Below are 15629 nucleotides of genomic sequence, written 5' to 3' on the forward strand. Positions count from 1 at the left end.
AATTTTTATATATTTTATCCAAAACAAAGTATTTTAGCGTTTCTTATTTTATTTTTTTCAATTTAAAAAGACAACTAAAACAACATTTTTGGATTATTCTAGTTGAACATGTGATCTAGAGGTTGACTGGACCCAAATCCCTATCCAGAGCAAAACACAAGCCGAGGAATCCCTAGCCAGAGCATCCCATAAGCTGAATATGGACAACGATGCCTGGGGTGCATTTATATATATATATATATATATATATATATATATATATATATATATATATATATATTGAACGGTAAATTTCATTGAAGAAAAGTCAATGATAGAAAAATTGAAACCGTGCATAGCTGTTAATACTCATCGTCTTTTTAACCATAAATCCATGCTTTATTAGATCCTGTCCCGTGCGGTCATGGCTTTCAAAGCCATGGATGTGAATGATTTTTAGTGTAGTGGATCTCGAAATCATAGTTTACAATGAATGCAGATAGAATACGGATTTTTGAACTCATTTTATTTCTCGAATCTATTCCATTCCGAACATTTTTTAAGGCACAGCGGATCGAGTTTTCAAAATTAGGATGATTCGCTGGAGCTAGGATGTTCCAAAAACAACAAACAAAATGATAATTTCGAAAGATTATCAAACACGAAGACAACATGCAATACCTGGTGTCCAAATGAAATTCAAGATTTCCCGGGTAGTTGTCAGACTAGGTTCGGTTAATTTAGGATATTGCTAACCGGATTATCGTTTTAATCAAATTAATTATTTTATTTAAAATGATGTTCTTTTAGTGCTTTTTAAAAAAAATATTAAATTTAACTGTACCTGTTTATAAGATCATGGGTTAAATCACTAAATTTATTGGATTTAGTTAGTTAGTTATTAAGTAGTTGGATTTAATAATATCTATATCATATTTATTATTAATAAAGTAAAATAACTATTTATGAAAAAAAAGATTATCTTATTTATACCGGTCCATATAGTATTTAGATTAACATCCCTAATTAAAAATATAAAATAAATATAATTTCAGAGAATATTGGAGTTATAATAAGAATTAACAATCATACCCAATAATTAAAGATAATATTCATATGATTTGCACGAGAAAAAAATCTAAACCTGAATTTCTAATCATGAAAAGGAAATTACACGCGCATATATATATATATATATATATATATATATATATAGAACCCATTTGGAGGGAGCAATACACCCAGCACAAAGGGCACCCACCTTGCAACCTCTCTCCGTCTCTCGGACACGAGAACTGACGGTGTGAAATTTAGGATGGAGGATTTTGCCGTCTACGCTCCAACTTAAGAAAAGTCAAAATTAAAAAGAAAATCCCGAGAAGATATTAAGTAAAATACTAAATTGCAAGGTTTTCACTGTATTCCATTCGTAGTAAAATGTACGTGGAATTATAATATGAAATTATTCTTTTACCTTTCATTATTAAATTTTGAAAATTTTATTTAAGGGGTACGATAATTTTTGCATACAGTCAATTTTTTATTTTTTATTTGTTTGGGAAGCACCTTCTTTTTATTTTTTTAATAACAGTGCAGTTATTATATTGTCATGGGAGAATAAACAATCAAAATCTGACTCAGAACCGTATAGTAATTTTAATTTTATCATGAATAATTGAGTTATGCAGATATCTTTGCCATGCAAATTTATTAGCATTGACTCCACAGGCTTGATTGTTATTTCCTTGTGCTTTGTTGTTTATTGATATTAAGTAATAAGGGCATTTTTTTTATTTTACGAACAGCTGAACTGCATCATTATCCTTGCCATTCAAATTTTTTAGACTTTGTTTCAAGGACTTTGTTGTAATTTCATAGGCTTTTTTTTGCTATTGTTGTTTAGTCCTAGAACATTTTCAGTTTTGTGCTAAAAAAACGGTTCTTATACACTTTAGTTGCTCTGCCGCCTTCAAGCAGCATATGTAACTAATGATAATGATTGAAATCAAGCTTTCGTTGCATCATTTGATGAGTTTCGGTGTCCTATTCCTTTCAGGGTGATGCATCTATAGTAATGAGATCAATTTGGTGTTAGTTGGCTTCTTCTTTTTTCCTTTTTTTTCTTATTCTTTGGATTGTGTGCTGGCTATGCAAAAAAATTATACCAGCCCTTCAATTTCTTTTTTCTTTTGACTCAGTCATTCTTCTTTTAATTGCAATTGTTTTATTTACATTGATTGTTTATAATTGGGTTTTATTTTTGATTTCATGATTGATTGTTTGATTTTGTTAGTTTTTATTAAATTTAATCATCATTCTTTTAATTCCTATTGTTTTTGATTTTAATCATTTTCTTGATTTATTTGTTTTTCTTCGATTCCATCCTTTAGCATTTCTTTTCATCGAATCTTTATGTCAAGTTTGGTGCCAGTTATTTTAATTATTATATTTTTAACATTTGATTTTATTTAAATGTTCCCTCAACATTTTTTTTTCAATTTCATTTATAAACATTTGATTTTATTTAAATTTTCCCTTAACATTTAATTTCAATTGGTTTTATGTTCGATCTAGTCTCAATCCTTTTAATTGCTGTTTGTTTGGTTTTACATTGTTTTTTTATTGATTTTTTCCCTCAATTTCATACCTCAATATTTGTTTGGTTTAAAATTTTGCTTTTTTTTTTTAAGCTTGTCTTTAATAGAGTCATCCTTGTCTCGTGACTTGGGTTATGGATCTGAAATATTAGTTTGAGTTGACTTTGATCATTTAAAAAAAAAAATTTACCAATATTTTTTTTTCACTTTGCTATTTTTGGGGTCATCCCAATTTCATGTTATAGGTCATGTGTTTGATTTGTTCATTGGGGTTGGCTGTCGAGTTCATCCGAGGCCTTTTTTTATTATTTTTTATATGTTTCCATCATACCGGCAAGTATCTATTCTTTATATTTTTTTGTTGTATTCGACCTTTCGTGATATTTTTTTATGGTATGAGTTTATTCAATAATTTTCTTTTATATTTATCATTTAAGTCACAAGTTTTTTTATATTAGATTTATCTTTTATTTATTTAAATAAAAAAGTTTAGTAAACATAATCAAGTAAATATCTCATATTTACAGTTTTTTTCTTAGTTATTATTAACTATATTTTTTTATTTACATAAATGATTATCAATTTATTTAGTTAGATGATTCCATATACTTTTCAAATTAAACTTTTAATTTTTCATGTAAAAAAACATGTTGGAGAAGTCTGCATACCTAATATTTTTTTAAAAAATATTATAACCTTCATGCTAAATTCATGATTTTAATGTTTTTTTTTTAATTTTTAATTTTTAATTTTTTTATTTTCTACACTTGTCCTACTTATACCATTATTTTCTCTTATTTTTAAATTTTTTTGTAATTTGTTTTTTTATTTTTTTTACACTTTTTTTTAATTTACTGTACATAAATTAAAAAAATGTTTTACTATAATAATTATAACATTTTTTTTTCTGCTAAAGTGCTTGTTTGATAGCATGTTGCTAGTGTTTTTTTTAATATTTTTAATTAAAAACATATTTTATTTATATATTTTATTTTTATTTTTAAAATCAACACAATAAAACAATTAAAAAATATTAAAAATAAATTAAAAAAATGGCACCGCCTAGTAATCAGAAACGAGAAATGAAGGTGTCAAACTCTGGATGGAAGACTTTGCCGTCAACGCTTAATTAGAGAGAAAAGTCAAAATTAAAAAGAAAATCCCGAGAAGATATAATTATATATTTACAGTCCGGTCCCTCATCGAGGCGCTTTCTCTCCACGTTCGACAAACCAAACAAAACAGAACCTCTTTCCATCGCAGCTTCTCTCCTCGTCAACAACGTTGTTAAGAAATCAAAATCCCCAGTTTTTCAAGCTCAAATAAAACTAAAAGAAAAATAAAATGAACCTCTTCAGCAAAAAACCAAGCCCTAAAGGTTCGATCATGCCCCAACTCTCTCTGTTAAATCAATTCTATGACTGTTTGCTTGATTATCTTTGTCTATTGTTGTGTCCGTGCAATCACACGAGTTTGTTGATTTTCTTTGATGAATCAAGCGATCTCTTTGGGTTGTGCAGAGGCTCTTCGAGATAGTAAGAGAGAAATGCAACATGCTACTAGAGGTATTGCATTGCTCTTTATCTGTTTTTAGCCAATTTGGCTCTCAGCATTCGAATACCATGCCAGATTGTATACAAAGATGATCAAATTCTTTTCTTGTTGCTTTTTCCTCTCTTAATATTCAAGCTAATTCGTGATCAAATTCTCTCTCTTCTTTTTTTCTTTCAAGTACAAAATAAGCTCAAACGTGTCGTGTTTCCCTTAGCAAAATTGTCAGCTGGAGTGTTTAGATTTAAGAACATAGTGCCGCCGCCTTTTATTATTTGGACTATAAAGTGAAATGGGTTGGCCTGTTAGATGTTGAAACCCTGATGGGATGGCATTGGATTATGGTTTAGATACCATTCAAGCGACCTTAGAGCACGCCCTCCTTTGGGAAGTTGAATGATTGTCGATAATGATGACCTATGGTGGAAGAAATGGTGGGAACTTCTATGGCGATGCTAAAGTATTCCGATTTGCAAACTTAGTGTGCCATCATGTGAAGATGAGATCTTCTCTAATAAAAAACAAATCAAAAAGAATGATACAGTTTCCTTTCATATGGATACTCTATTAGAGATAGACTAGAGCTGCTGCGGGACTGTACAAGTGCATCAAACCTATTAAACGAAAGAATAAGTTTGGAAAACAGACGTTTTTGTAAAGCTCTTAATGTGGTCCTTCTTAGACTGCCAAGAGCATAGGGTTCTTTAAATGGTTTTTGGGTGTGGCTGGCACTGTCATTTTATGTTCTTTATGTCATTGGATTCCGAGACATAAATTGTGGAGAGATCTTACGATTAACATCCTGCTAGATTATGAGGCCGGAAATTTCTTTGAATCTCACGCTATTGTTTCTACCTTGATTCAGGTATAGAGAGGGAAATCGGAGCATTGCAGCTAGAAGTAATCAAATGTTGTTGAATGGTGATCTCTTTTCACACTTTATCTGTTCGATTAGATTTTAACATATTTGTTATCTTTTTAGGAAAAGAAGCTTGTTGCGGAGATAAAACGGACAGCTAAGACTGGAAATGACGTATGTTGCTTTGATATGGATTTTCCTCACTGCTAGAAGACTTGAGTTTCTGTGTTATATAAGTGTTCCTAAACAATATTAAATTTATATTCCTTCAATAACAATGCTGAACTTTGTGTTCTTCTACTTAGGAGCCAGATGTAGATTTCTTGTTCTAGTAGTATTTAAAAATCAATCTAGTGCTTTGCATTCAATGGAGATCATTTTACCCAAATTTTCAGAAGTCTTGAAGCTTGTTGACGAGCATGATTGCCCTCAAACAGCCACCTAATTAATTCTTTTCAATTCTTTTTTTTTTCCTGGCTATGCATTTTGCAGGCAGCAACTAAAATTTTAGCCCGGCAGCTAATCAGGCTCAGGCAGCAAATAGCTAACTTACAAGGCAGTCGAGCTCAAATGAGAGGCATAGCGACCCATACTCAGGTATGATGTAAAACCATGTCTTTTTTTTTTCTGTACTGAGGGAATGGGTGAGGATTGCTCTTCGTAGTGCATGCACAATGTGTTCCTAACAATGTTTATCTGCTTTGCCAGGCAATGCATGCTCAGTCTTCAGTTGCTGTTGGTTTAAAAGGTGCCAGTAAGGCAATGGAAGCTATGAATAAGGTTAGTCATGGATTCATAGTATATGTAAGTTTTAATATTGATTGAATGTTAGATTAATATCCACATATTTCAAGATGCAAAATCTCTTTAATTTGAAAGCAGCTTGATGAAAACAGTACACGAGTTCTTCTGTTTTTTTTAACAATATTTATTTCATTAGTACACAAATTAGAACTTCAAATTTCATATGTTTGCTTTGTTTTGGGGCAATGCTAATGACTGTTATGATTTAATTGCAGCAAATGGCGCCTGCAAAGCAAATGAAGGTTATAAGAGAGTTTCAGAAGCAGTCAGCACAAATGGATATGACTGTAAGATCATGCTTTTAGCTCTAAATAATCTACCATGATAGGAAGTTCATGATTGTCAATTCTTTTCGCTCATTAGTGTTGATCACTCTTACTTTTCCATACAGACTGAAATGATGTCGGATGCCATAGACGATGCCTTGGATAACGATGAGGCTGAAGAGGAGACTGAAGAGCTGACGAATCAGGTATTGTAATCATTGATGTAATATGAAGATCTTCTAAAATAAGCTGGGAGTCTAGAAGCTTGTTATGCTTGTGGTTGCATGCGGTTGCAGAAGATCCTATATGGTGCCCAATAATTTACAACCCTCTACGCCCCCCCTCCCTACCAATAGGAAATCATTCTTTATGAATTCATTCAGTGTCTATCGACTTCAAAACAAGGAACTGATGACCTTTTTTCCTTTTTTATTTTTCTTTCAGGTGCTGGATGAAATTGGTGTTGATGTTGCCTCACAGGTTGGTGTTAATTGTAATTCTTTATACAAACGTTGTTTGCAGTGATTATTTTCCTATTCATAATGCTAACCCGAACTATATTTGGCAGTTGTCAGCGGCACCAAAGGGTAAAATCACAGGGAAGAATAGAGAGGACGCCAGCAGGTATTTTTCTGCTCTGAATTTTCCTTATCAAACAATGAAAAAATTCACATAAAACCAATCTACCAATGGCTTTTAAACCAAGATGCACTTATTGGAACAAGGGCATGATTCAGACCGCTGATCTGGGGAATGACGGGCTTTAGCTTTTCTCTTATTAGTAGCGGAATCAAACAGCTTCCAAATAACTGAATAAAGAGGAAGAGGAAAATTCCTTTTTTTTCTATGTTTATTCATCATTTGTTTCCTTTTTGCAGTTCTGGCATTGACGAGCTAGAGAAACGTTTGGCAGCCATGAGAAACCCTTGAGATGACCATCCTACTGCATTTTGAAGGCTTCCCTCGTAATTTGATTCTTCGTGGGGCTGTATTCTGTAGGCATTTTTTTTTCTTTTCCAAACCCATGTTTCCCCTCAATGTTACTCATTTGCTTGCAGGTTCTGATAATTTGAGACACCTTGTTGAACTGGATTAATGTCTTGTGCACGATGTTACATTAACATTCCATAATTTGATTTCTTCCTGGGGCTGTATTCTGTAGGCATTTCTTCTTCTTTTTATCTTTTCCAAACCCATGTTTCCCCTCAATGTTACTCATTTGCTTGCAGGTTCTGATAATTTGAGAGACCTTGTTGATCTGGATTAATGTCTTGTGCACAGTGTTATAAAAAATGAAAAAATTATAACATCTCCACTCCGAATTGAAATGCCATCCTTGAGCGAGGACATACAGCCAATTCATAGCAACCACACGCCTGCCATCAAAACAAAAACCCAATCAGTTGTAGTCGCTGAATTCCACATAAAATAGAGGATTGTGGTTTGAATCAGGAGAATTGACGAACCAAGGAGGTCTTATGCAGAAAAGACCATGGCTTTGGAATGAGCAGCTTTGGAGAAGAAAGGGTATGGAGGACGACAGAGAGGGAGGGATGGTAAGGCCATTAAAGCAATCAAAACGGGCAGGGCCATTTTAATTTTTTCATGGGCAAAGAGTGTTCTATTTTAAATCATTTAAACTTGTGTTGGCACAGTGGGGCTATCGAAATATCATCTGCTACTGTCACCTGAGTGAAGCATCGGAGGTTAAACTAACGACGAGTTTCGTATTTCCCCGATGGAGAAATAGCATGACAGTTGTGTTCGCATTTCGATGACATGGATAAACTAGCAAGGAATGAGAGATATAGCATGCCAAAGAGGGCGCAAATTGACCTTATGATACAAGGACGAGGCAAAGAAAAGAGAAGAAAGAAAGAGATTCGTCCGTTTTCTTTGCAGACATTTGAACATGACATTACAAGGTAAAACAAGTCGTGTCCAACACATTCGATGACAGAAAATGGAGAGCGAGACCTTCGAAGGTACAAACAAAGAGTAGTAAACGAGTCATGAAACAGAATATTAGTACAACTCAAGTTCCACATGTAAGAGGGCAGTCCCGATGCATCTGTTTCTTTTTGGATGCGTCTAAAACATGTTGCAACCGTCAGAAACTTTTTAAGGGACAAAGGGGGAACGAGACTGGAAATGTTTTATCAGGATCTGAACTGGTCTGTCATTGCAGTAATTATCTCTGATAATTTCTCATACCCCAGGCCAGACTATAAATTCCAGGATTTCTTCACATGAAAAATCATGTATCTATTAGATATGTGAGCAAATTATTTTCTTAATCGACTTCTTGTCACTTCCTGAGCGAGAGGAACTCAAAGCTCCGGAAAGTGTCCTCACGAGTGCCTCTAGCAGCTGCAGCACGGGTCTGGGATGATTTGATCTCATACCCTGGTTGCACTCTTTGAGTCGAAGTCAGACGGCCACCACTAGAGAGTAATCGGCCCGAGCGACCTTCAGACGGTTCTCCAGAGGAACTTGGCCTGCTATTTGAGATAATGGCTTTTCTTGAGGTGCTTCCATATCGAGAAGAACTGTGCCCTTTTTCTGGCTCAGGTGGCTGAAAATGAATTGACAGTCTAGATAAGGATTTTAAATACATGCGAAGGAACTTACTGCACAGCTAAATGAATATTAAGTTTGCGGAGACAATTGATTGGAAAAGAGAGACTTTATTTTCTGCTGCTTTTATTCTTGTTCAGAAGTGGAAATTAAGGGCCTCAACTGCAATACTAAAATTTAAAACTTTTAGAATCATACCCTAAATGCTTCAAAATATGAAAGACATATGGAAGCACGAAGAAATCTACAAGAAGAGAAACAAAAACAACTTGTCTTGATGGACAACACTCTGCTATATTTGGGTTTGTAATTAAAGAACTCAGAGAAGAAAGGATCTCCAGCCTGAATCAATACAAACTAGGACAAAAGGTAGCTTGCAAAAAACTAAAAAAGTAAATGCTGAAAAGTCCTGGGCACCAAGGGAATAAAGCTACCTTATCCAACAAGACCAAGTGACAACATTTAAGTTCCAACAGAAAAATGCAATTATAAGTATTTAGGTAGGGACTTACATTATCCAAGGTCTTGTTTCTGGAAGTATCATGTAGACTAGAGCCAGTGACCCTTTTTGTTGAAAATGCTTCAACTGCACCTGAGAATCTTTCCCGAATCTCTTTTCCAACTGAATGTAAGTATTGCAAAACAAGAATTAACCACCAAAGGAATTGTGAAAAACAAACCTAAAAAGAAATTATCCAGCAGGGGGGAGTATAAAGTTACAGAAGTCCAAATCATTGTAGGCATCTATATAAAGTACAAGTCCATCTAAATTGAAGTAAAGGCATGTTCTAACCCATATCCAAGCTAGTGATTAGCATTCACAATCCCAAATGTGTATGACAGTAAAATTCTAAGAATAATCATAACTTAGGGTTTCAATAAACCTGGCACCAAAACTAATCCATTTTTGTGTATAGAAAGCATACCTGAGACCCTTTCTGCTGGTCTTTCTGCGGATGGTCCAGCATGACCAGGTTTCCCACTAGAATACTGAAAAAAGAGGCAAAAATTTTAAGGCATAACATTCTCTCCTTTCCCCCGCTGAAACTCATGTCCACAAGTTAAAACACTCACCCGTCCTCTAGAGCTGGCACCAATCTGAGGGTACTTCAAAACAGTCCAGTCAAAAACATAGTCAAACTGATAACCTGCAGCAGCAGCAACATCAAAAATTCAAAGATTAGAGAGATACCATCAAAATAACTTGACAAGAGCAACTGCTAGTAATTTACCTTCTCGAATAAATAAGTCACGAAACAGCCTCTTCAAATATGAATAGTCTGGTTTGTCTTCAAATCGCAGTGACCGGCAGTAGTGGAAGTATGATACAAATTCAGAGGGGTGTGACTTACAAAGCATCTGTTACACAATATGGATTTACATCACCAAGTAGAGACATGAATGAAATGTATATGAGAGACCAAAATTACACTGCAGTTTTCAAAATTGGGCTATGATCTAGTGCCCAAGACCATATTCAGTAAGAAAATGTGCACGCACCGTGATTACACTCTCTAACTTTACAAACAGTACATATGACACGTTCACATTTGGTGCAAACACTAAACTATTATTCATATGAAGAATATTGGGCTGTGCTAGTTGATGCTTAACAAGAAGCATCCAGCCTAGTCTGGATCCAACAGAGGCAGTGTTCATGTCTCTAGCAGGACCACTTGATTAAATGTGGAGGGAAGTGGGATAAATGGCCGATACTACTGGAAGGATTCCTCTTTGGATAATAGGTACTGTAACTGGTATTCCTGTGATCGGTTTAATAGGTATTTTCTTTTATGGCTCCTATTCCGGCTTGGGTTCATCCCTGTAGTAATAGGATGAACTGAGTTGTAGACATGAAAGCGTAAGAACTCAACGGCATCCCCGTCGAATCAGACAGAAAAAAGGGGGCGCTGCTGAGTTCTTAATAATCATAATACTTTATTCGTATAAATGACAAAATGAATTCCATTTTATGAATTACATTCTTCTGATATTTAAAATATTTCAAAAAATTCCATTACACTTTTTTCTGGGTGGTGCTTGTAAAAAAGTAACTTCATTGATTGATTCAGAATATTTTTTCCTCGATAGTATCTTATCTATCAATACTGTTAGAAGAAAGAAGGAATTGCTAAATTTTCTTTTCCTGGATCACATCTTTTCCTGGATCACATATAATATATATATATATATATTATATATTTCTATTTTTTTTTTTTGTTTTCTGTCGATCCGATATGAAGTTCTATTTGCTCAAACAATTTTCCTTTCTTTGAAGCTTTGAAGAATAGGAATCATAGTTCATGCTTGGTTTTGCCAACTAACTGTTTTCATATAAAACTTTGGAAGTATTGGCCTGTTTGGGATTGTGATAGCGGTTGCGGTTCAAAATGCTTTTTGCTTAAAAATGCATCAAAATAATAATTTTTTTATTTTTTTAAAATAATTTTTGATATCAGCACATCAAAACTATCTCAAAACATAAAAAAAATTTAGCAAAAAACAAATTTCAAAATTTGAGGGAACATGGCCCCAAACAAGGCCATAACCAAATCCTTCTTGAGGTCCCTTGCAAAATAATTGCATTAATGATGTTCTCCATTATAATAAGGAATACATGGAAAATTACCTCAATAGGGGTTGAAACTTTCTTTTCGCTGATCTTATCATATTTTTGCTTCTTTGTGCCAGCCTTTAATCCTTGCCATGGAAGACTGAAGCAAAGAAATTGAATAAAATTAATAGGCAAAAATTACTATTCAACATCAAGTAGGACATACCACCCACTCTCCCACACAGAAATGATAAAAAAAGAGAATATGAATTCAAGTGCTTGGCTACTATATAATCAACCTGCCCCTTAAGAAATACATAAGCACATAACCAAGGGATTCCAAATCATCCCGTCTGCTTTGTTCTGCAAGTAGAGAAATAATAATTCCATCACTAATGCATAAATAAATCTAAGTATCAGATAGTGAGTACCTGTTGATAGTTGGAAAATCATTATGAGAAAAAAAATGACTTACCAACTCCAAGGTGAGTGTTAACACTTGCATAGCGAGCTGTGCCTGTAAGGTTCTTGTTCTCCCTACAATGGAAAAACCTTGTAAGTTTCATAATGATATCATTTTCCTACAATTGCTGTAAACAATACAAATTAGGAAAAATAGTTAGAGAGAAGCATGAACAAATACGAGAGATGTGACCACAAGAAGTAGAATAATCATCACACATGAGAGAGGTATGCAGGCTCTTTACATGTCACTTTGTTTTTTCTGTAAATTATTGCATTTATCTATTTCTAAACAGGGAGAGATTGCATAAAAACTGGAGCAACAAATTTGCAAGAAGCAGAAAAGATCTAGTGGCAAAAGAATCAATGATGTTTTTAGTGAAAATAAACTTGAGATCGAGCTGTACGAGATTTTATATAATACAATTTATCTTCAAGTACACAAATGTGATTATCCATCACTAAAAACCATAGTTAATGGAAAAGGAAGAACATTAGACACACGAAACAACTCACTTAACTCATCATCAAATCCAAAAGCTGCCACGAGGTCCATGCCATGACCAAAAATAACTTAAATAGGGTTGTTTTATTTCCAATAGATAACACTCTCATTATTAGATATGTAACTGTCTTTGGGACTCTAAGGAGTTGGATCAAAGTTGTATGTGTCATAAAACCACGCTTCAACATTAAGTTCCTCAAATCTTAACTTTCAGTCTGGTTCACTGCAATGAGCATGACATTACCTATGCATAAATCTAAATAAATCTCGAGTTTTAATGCATAGAAAAGGAGGTAAACTTTCTGAGTTCATCATTCTACTCCTAATATGAGCAAATATTGCAGTGATAATCATGTCAGGTGGAGTTTGCTGCTTTCTTATGAAACAGAAAATCTCACGGGTAAACCTAGTCTCCAACCTCTTCCAATCAAGCTTTATTTAGATTTATGCAAAGATAATGTCATGCTCATGGCAGTGAACCAGACTGAAAGTTAAGATAGCACATATTGAAGTGATAATCATGCCTGGTGGAGTTTGCCACTTTCATATGAAACAGAATCTTATGGCTAAATATAGTCTCCAACCTCTTCTAGTCGCCACTATTCATGGTAATGAGAAGTTAACTGTCATGTCTAAATGGATGACTCGCGAGCCAATGAAAAACACAACAGATCATCTCAATATTTACCATAAATCTGAACTTCATGCACCATGAGGCAAACATAAAAAAGAAAAATTTACCTGTATGGAATGTGCTTGTGGGTCTGAAGATCTCTATACTTCTTTGCAAGACCAAAATCAATGACATAAACCTGCATTACATGATCCCAAAAAATTGCAAATGTAAAAACAGAAAAAAGCTGGAACCTATAACAACAATTGGATGATGTCATCTCCTTCACATAATATACATAATAACCAATAAATGCAAAATGCAAAAAACAAGCTAACATATGCTCTAGTTCAATAAGGTGGCTAACAAGAACCATGTATAAGTACCTGATTTGCTTTGCGGCCTAGGCCCATCAAAAAGTTGTCAGGCTTTATATCACGGTGAAGGAAACCTCTTGAATGCATGTATTCAACTCTGTTAATCTGGAGACAGGAAATGAGAGGAAAATTTTATCTACAGTGTAAGATATATTCATGAACAAAAAAACAATCAAATGTACTTACTAGTTGATCTGCAAGCATCAGCACTGTTTTCAATGTGAATTTCCTGTTGCAGTAGTTGAATAAATCTTCCAAACTTGGCCCAAGAAGGTCAATGACCATGACGTTGTAATCAACCTCAACTCCGAACCACTTGAGATGGGGAATTCCAGCTTCATTAAAGGAAAAAAATTAAATTATTATAAGAAACACAATGCTTATAATATGTCCCCTCCATGTACTCTGAAGTAAACTTCTAGCAAATACTGGGGGCACAGCCTTGACATGAAGTTGCATTCATAAAACTAGAAGGTGCATCTTAAGAAGAATAACATAATCCACAAGTATATAAAAAAAAAACACCCAGCAGCAGATATTACAAATTTGTATTTGCTTGTTTATGTCTGGGCATTTGTGTGTGTGTGTGTGTGTGTGAGTGTGTGAGAGAGAGAGAGAGAGACGTACTCCCTCCTTGGAGAAGCATATACAACTTTGACTCATAATGAAGCTGTGGATGCTTGGTCTTTACAGATTCCTGAAATTTGGAATAATTAAGGGTCAAGAATCGCAAGGAATATCGGAGAGAAGAAGAAGTACTCGAATAAATATTCTCATGCAAAACAATCTCTTACAGGGAAAATAAAGGAATACAAGACTTGTTTTCACATCAATCATGCTGTTAACAATAACGTAATTTGTTTGCGCAGCAGGGCATTTGAATAAGGATCAGATAATTAATCATACATAGCTCAATAAAGATACAGATCCGTGTTCCTACTTTCCTTCACTAAGATAAGTGCAGGCTTCATCATCGGAAAGCAACGAACACGAGAGGGGTCTAGCTCTCTGCACTTCTTGCAACAAACACGATAGGGGTCTAGCTTTGTGCACTTAATGTGATCGATGAATCTGTCTTATCAACAAAATAGACAACTCTCTTTATCCAAATGCATGTGGCACTCCATCACTATCTAAACAGTTCTAAATCATGTAGAAGTAAACAGCCCTAATCTAAATCTAAATCAATGGCTGCTTCAGTAATAAAATTTGACATCTCAAATACTCCTGCGCAATAAAAGGGGGGTATCATACAGGTTGATAAGCGTGATTACAGCAAAGTAAACCAAGCACAAAACCTAACCTACAAACACCATCCATCATGTTATACATTGCAAGAAATCATAACACAATCATGCAGAAAAAACCCTAATTTTTGGCCAAAAAATTAGATGAATAATAAATACGCAGCTAAAAAAACCACTCCTCTCCTTCAAAATCCAAAACATCAAAACATAAATGAATAATCCTTTTAGAAAATACCAGTTTAACAGCAACTTCCTCTCCAGTTTGCACATTTACACCTAACCAAAAAAAAAACAAATCAAATCACCACAAAAACACAAACTTTCAGACCCAATAAAAAACATAAAAGGTAAAAAAAGCAGCTAAAAAAACGCTATACCCAGAAAGAGTTCTCCAAAAGATCCACTGCCAATCTTCCTCCCAAGCTTAAACTTGCCACCAACCATATGGTCAATCTTCGATTTTTCCATTCTTCCCTCAAGCCCTCGAAAGCTCTGGGCTTTCTAAATTTACCTAGATAGATTTGTGCTCTCCCTTTCTCCTATGCGCAAAACCCAACACCCACAGATTTACCAGACTGACACGAAAACTCAAAATTAAACAAAATCGAGAAGAAGAATCAAGAAATCATAAAACAAGTAAAAAAAATATATCACATCCTTAGATTGTGTTAACATAAAAGAATCAACTAATTAAAAGAAAATTTTAAACCCTGATTTTTTTTTAAGGAAGATCAAACCAAGCTACATTGACCTGACATGGAAAATCCAAAATATACTGAAAACAAAATTGGACGATGCAGATCGAGAAAACTTGATTTGAGATTATCAAAAGAAAAGGGAAAAATTTTGGAGAAAATCCGGCGATGTCTTCGGGTTTATGTCTGAGAGAGAAAATGCAAGGAAGGAGGAGGAGGAGACGAAGAACGGATAGAACTTTTAGACATGTAAAAATAAGGTTTTATTGGTTACCTGGAGTTATTTATTTAATTATTATTATTTTAGAAATTATGACAACTTTGATTTTTTTTATTTTTTTTTTTTAAGGGAAGCGAGACCTTCTCTTGGTGGTCTGCCGTCTAACCTAACACGTTCGGTTTGGTTTGGGTTGGGTTGGGTGGTTGTTTCGGTTCGGTTTGGGCTGTCAGCCTCCGCCTTTTCTTTTGGTGCAGAAAACGTGCCTACCTTTCTCTTCTCTCTACCTCTTCCTTTTTTAATTTTTTTATTATTACTTTAATTTT

General features: G+C 34.3%; 2 protein-coding genes across 4 annotated transcripts; one reads left to right on the plus strand and one right to left on the minus strand.

Moving 5' to 3' along the window:
* The first annotated feature begins 3775 nt into the window (after positions 1-3775).
* On the plus strand, positions 3776-7221 carry LOC133693541 (vacuolar protein sorting-associated protein 2 homolog 3-like). 2 transcript variants are annotated; one of them, XM_062114772.1, is made up of 11 exons: positions 3776-3954; positions 4076-4141; positions 4993-5027; positions 5110-5160; positions 5479-5583; positions 5695-5766; positions 6006-6077; positions 6182-6262; positions 6501-6536; positions 6625-6680; positions 6935-7221. In XM_062114772.1, the coding sequence occupies exons 1-11, from the start codon at positions 3921-3923 to the stop codon at positions 6984-6986; spliced, it is 660 nt and encodes a 219-aa protein (XP_061970756.1). In that variant the 5' UTR covers positions 3776-3920; the 3' UTR covers positions 6987-7221. The 2 variants fall into 2 exon arrangements, with proteins under 2 accessions (XP_061970756.1, XP_061970757.1); XM_062114773.1 differs by having other exon boundaries at positions 3777-3954; positions 4097-4141.
* A 700-nt stretch (positions 7222-7921) lies between these two features.
* Positions 7922-15338, minus strand: LOC133693540 (casein kinase 1-like protein 6). 2 transcript variants are annotated; one of them, XM_062114770.1, is made up of 14 exons: positions 14769-15338; positions 14627-14667; positions 13772-13841; positions 13331-13479; positions 13154-13249; positions 12896-12966; positions 11663-11724; positions 11487-11550; positions 11263-11347; positions 9866-9992; positions 9708-9781; positions 9560-9623; positions 9146-9255; positions 7922-8631 (listed from the first exon to the last, which is right to left on the minus strand). In XM_062114770.1, the coding sequence occupies exons 1-14, from the start codon at positions 14857-14859 to the stop codon at positions 8365-8367; spliced, it is 1371 nt and encodes a 456-aa protein (XP_061970754.1). In that variant the 5' UTR covers positions 14860-15338; the 3' UTR covers positions 7922-8364. The 2 variants fall into 2 exon arrangements, with proteins under 2 accessions (XP_061970754.1, XP_061970755.1); XM_062114771.1 differs by lacking the exon at positions 14627-14667 and having other exon boundaries at positions 14769-14903.
* Between the last annotated feature and the right edge of the window lie 291 nt (positions 15339-15629).

The sequence above is a fragment of the Populus nigra genome, chromosome 5, assembly GCF_951802175.1.
Source record: "Populus nigra chromosome 5, ddPopNigr1.1, whole genome shotgun sequence".
Lineage (NCBI taxonomy): Eukaryota > Viridiplantae > Streptophyta > Magnoliopsida > Malpighiales > Salicaceae > Populus > Populus nigra.